A 4,191-nucleotide genomic window follows, 5' to 3' on the forward strand; every position below is an offset into this window, starting at 1 on the left:
ATCGGTAACACCGTACCTATCTACATACATATAGGTATTAAATTTGTTAAAAAATACATTAAAATTGAAAACAGTACTGGAAAATTGTTTAAAGACACTAAGAATGAAATAGGTATGCCGTTATGTGTATTTATTAAAATTTAATTGCATTTATATTTTATTCGCATGAAATAAGAAAAAGTAGGTACGTAGGTAGTATTAGGTACAATTCAATACTAAAATAGATATAATTTCAAATAAATTCCTACATAAACATTCCACAAAATATTTATGACATCATTTACAGTTACTATATCCCACAAATTTAATACCACCTATTTTTTTAACGTGTCAAATTGCACGTTATTTTGTACATAGCTTTACCGTCTCCCGTAAATATGAAATTACTTTCTGGCTATGCTATGACTATCGAACCAAACAAAATCGTAGCATTCGTTCTCATAAATACGACACATTTAAATTGCACCAACCGGCAGAAGCAGTTTCGCCTACCGATATCCGACAGGAGCCGAACAGACACGGTGGCGTCCGCTCTTTGATAGTCATGTCAAATCTCAGAACTATAGCTCACGGTTTACGTGTAAAGGAATCGTTTGCTAACAAAATTTCCTGTGTAAAGTAAAAAGAATTCCCCGGCTCTCTCATTGCATTAGCGTTGTAACTCCTCACCGAGATGATCCTGAATAATACTAACAATGCTGCTACAAAGTGTTTTAAACGTGTTATTGTGTGCTGTGATATTTGAACAGTGTTTTGCTTACTTTAACCTAGAAAAACAAGATGATTGTTTTTGTCAATTATCAGGAAAAATAGATGAATGTACTTGTAACATCGATACTGTTGATCATTTCAATAATGTGAAAATTTTCCCACGATTAAGAAGTCTCCTTGTGAAAGATTATTTCAGATTTTATAAGGTACTCAATTTTTTTTACTGAGCGTATTAACACTAAGTAGGCACATAGCTGTTAACATATGGGAAACTTCTATAGGTCAAATTTATTACCTTTCGTGTATTTGTTATGCTTCTCACAATTTATTTTCATAATATGGTAGTATGTAATTATAATTTATAATACAACTATTTTCAATGTTTTAGCAACATGTAACTGGTAGATAATTTTTAAATGGGGTTTTAAATTCATTATACCTATACATTCTTGGTTAGACAAAGATCCTGTTTTTAATATTGTAGTAGGTATTATACACATTTTTGTAAGTACAATATTACAGGGTCACTTTGAAAATTAAAGTCCCTATACTGGAAATGTTGAAAAAGACATACGATTAGATATACAAGAGTAGTTTATAAAACAAATGGATATACATCTAAGTAACGGTGCAATTTAAATTATATAGGATTTGTTCTCTCTTAGGGAACACCCTGCTCCTGTACAACATAATGATTTTAAAGTGACTAAAAAAAAAAATTTAATAGCATGTAAGTAAATACTTTAACAAAATTGTCTTTGAAGTAAAGACCATTTCGCTTCCAGACATCCTCTAAGAATAACAAAACAAATATATAAATAACACTAAAACACTTAACTTTTTCTAAAATGAAGATGCCATTGCGTACCTAACATCTAAAACAATAAAAATATAGAGATTATAATTTTCAGGTATTATTTTTTAAATTATATCCCAGATACTTAATAGGTGCACTATTTCCTAGGTTTTTTTTTCCTTTAATATATATTTAAAAAATAAAGCATAACTTCCTTTGATAGGATAGGAGGAATTAGCCCAATACCTTTTAAATAAAAAAAACAATACTGCATTGTTTTCTTTGTTTTTATGCCATCATTTAAAAGCTTGGGATTTCAATATTTTTCAATTATAGTTTAAACACTATATTTACAAAAAATAACAATTTTCAGGTGAACCTAAAAAGGCCGTGTCCTTTCTGGACAGATGACAGTCGGTGTGCCATACGCTACTGTCATGTAGAATCGTGCGAGGAAGATGACATCCCTGTAGGAATCAAAGGTGCAAGCTTTACACAAGAAACAAACGGGGATGGCAAGGAAAAATATCTAAGAAAAGCAAATGAAGACTGCTCTTCACATCACGGCGAATTAGATTATTTAAACAAAACCATATCCAAAAAAGCCCAAAAGAACATGGAGCTTTGGGACGCGTACGATGACGCTTTGGACAATTTCTGTGATATCGATGAGAATGATCAGGAGGCGGAATACGTGGATTTGCTGTTAAATCCCGAGAGATATACCGGGTACGTAGTAGGGTATGTATGTAGGGAAACATTTCATTTTAATGACTAACCTCTACACTAAGTTACTAACAAACAATATTCTAAAATAAAGCATGTTATTTTATTAAATACCCACTCTACATATCTGCTTCCGATTAACCACATAGTACGCAAATTAGCTTAAAACTCATCATAATAATTTTAAAATTTTATATAAAGGGTATGTTCAACAATTCCATTAGCGTTTCCATAGAAATTGATAGGCTGTTTTCAAAACAGTACTAGCTAAAGGCGATGGCACTGAAAGGTTCTACTTGACAAAAGTATTTTATCATATTCATATCTTAATGTCAATGTTGTGTAAAGAAATACTTCATTCCATAAAAATAAAAAAGTAGGAAACAAAGAAATTCTGTGATTTAAATAATATGTTCTATAAACTATTGTCTTTTTAAAAATCATGAGTTTTTAACGAATGTACTAGTGAAAGGACAAAATGTTAAAATTCATCTAAATGTCATGAACCAAGTGCAAGTTATTCTTTTGTTGGCTCATGGTGTTGCAAAGCATCGTTTTTTTAATTTTCATTTTTTAAATATTTCTCTGTTCATATTAAAAGTGTGCAAAATAACAAATTGCCTCTACTTAACCGCAGGCAGCCTTAAAAATTGTGGACCGTGTCAAGAATTAAACTCTGTCCTATATACTGATACTTATTTAAAATGTCTTTCTAAAGAAATACTAGTGGGTATGTTACATGGCACACTCTGTTATATTATATTTTCTACTAGAAATAAATATAATTTGTCAACTAAGTATTTACTTTATTTTGCACAGCTACATTATTAATTACAGATATGCTGGTCCATCAGCTAAAAGAATATGGCAGAGCATCTATTTGGAAAACTGTTTCCGGCCCAAGAAATCCTTCAGTTTCAATCCTTACATCCAAAGCGCTAAACTAAACGAACTGTGCTTAGAAGAAAGAGTGTTCTACAGGGCTATATCAGGATTGCATGCCAGTATCAACACTCACTTGTGCGCTAATTATTTGTTGTCCGATTCTAAAGGAATGGATTTAATTGACCCTGATGGAAAGTGGGGTCCTAATCTAGAAGAATTCGTAAAGAGATTTTCCCCAGAAACGACTAACGGGGAGGGACCAAATTGGCTGAGGAATCTCTATTTTGTTTATTTGGTTGAATTGAGAGCCTTAGCTAAAGCTGCGCCATATTTAGAAAGAGAGGAATATTATACAGGTAAGTGAAAAAATCATTTTTTTATTTCAAGCGTTTTAATTTTGCATACTTGTTTTTCAGGCAACGAACCAGAGGATTGGGACACACAGATGGCAGTCAAAGACCTATTAAGTGTAGTCAAACAATTCCCTGAGCATTTCGATGAAACCACAATGTTCCGGAACAGCGAGCAAGCGGAAAAACTCAAGTACGAGTTTAAGCAGCACTTCAGAAACATTACTAGAATCATGGATTGTGTTGGATGTGATAAGTGCCGATTGTGGGGCAAATTACAAACGCAAGGGTTGGGCACAGCACTGAAAATATTGTTCAATGGAAAATTCGATCACATCAAAGACGGCAGCTCCATTCACGTCAACGACAAGAAAAATTTCCAACTTCACAGGAACGAAGTTGTGTCGCTGATGAATGCTCTAGGTAGATTATCAACTAGTATTTATAAAATAGATGATTTTAGGCAAATGTTGAGATAACAGTGAATAAACCATTTAGAAGAATATCACGTCAGCTGATTAAATTAATTTCAGTACTCGAAACTAATAAAACTATCCTATTTTCCCACAACCATAAAGATTCAATTTTATGTAAAAAAATTGGTTGCCATCGTGACGTCAAAATTTTTATAATTTTCTCTTGATATTTATCAGCTGCAAATGATTCAAAATTTTATTCAATGAATTACGCTTAAATTTTTAAAACATCTAAGCACAAAGTCAA

The 4,191-nt window shown here is 32.1% G+C and overlaps 1 protein-coding gene across 2 annotated transcripts; it reads left to right on the top strand.

Moving 5' to 3' along the window:
* Positions 1-553: 553 nt before the first annotated feature.
* LOC108915628 (ero1-like protein) lies at positions 554-3,973 on the top strand. 2 transcript variants are annotated; one of them, XM_018721715.1, is made up of 4 exons: positions 554-917; positions 1,881-2,248; positions 3,071-3,474; positions 3,535-3,973. In XM_018721715.1, exons 1-4 carry the CDS (start codon positions 696-698, stop codon positions 3,945-3,947), a joined length of 1,407 nt encoding a protein of 468 aa, XP_018577231.1. In that variant the 5' UTR covers positions 554-695; the 3' UTR covers positions 3,948-3,973. The 2 variants fall into 2 exon arrangements, with proteins under 2 accessions (XP_018577231.1, XP_018577232.1); XM_018721716.2 differs by having other exon boundaries at positions 1,881-2,236.
* The last annotated feature ends 218 nt before the right edge of the window (positions 3,974-4,191 follow it).

The sequence above is a fragment of the Anoplophora glabripennis genome, unplaced genomic scaffold (genome assembly GCF_000390285.2).
Source record: "Anoplophora glabripennis isolate ALB-LARVAE unplaced genomic scaffold, Agla_2.0 scaffold1130, whole genome shotgun sequence".
In the NCBI taxonomy this organism is placed as follows: domain Eukaryota; kingdom Metazoa; phylum Arthropoda; class Insecta; order Coleoptera; family Cerambycidae; genus Anoplophora; species Anoplophora glabripennis.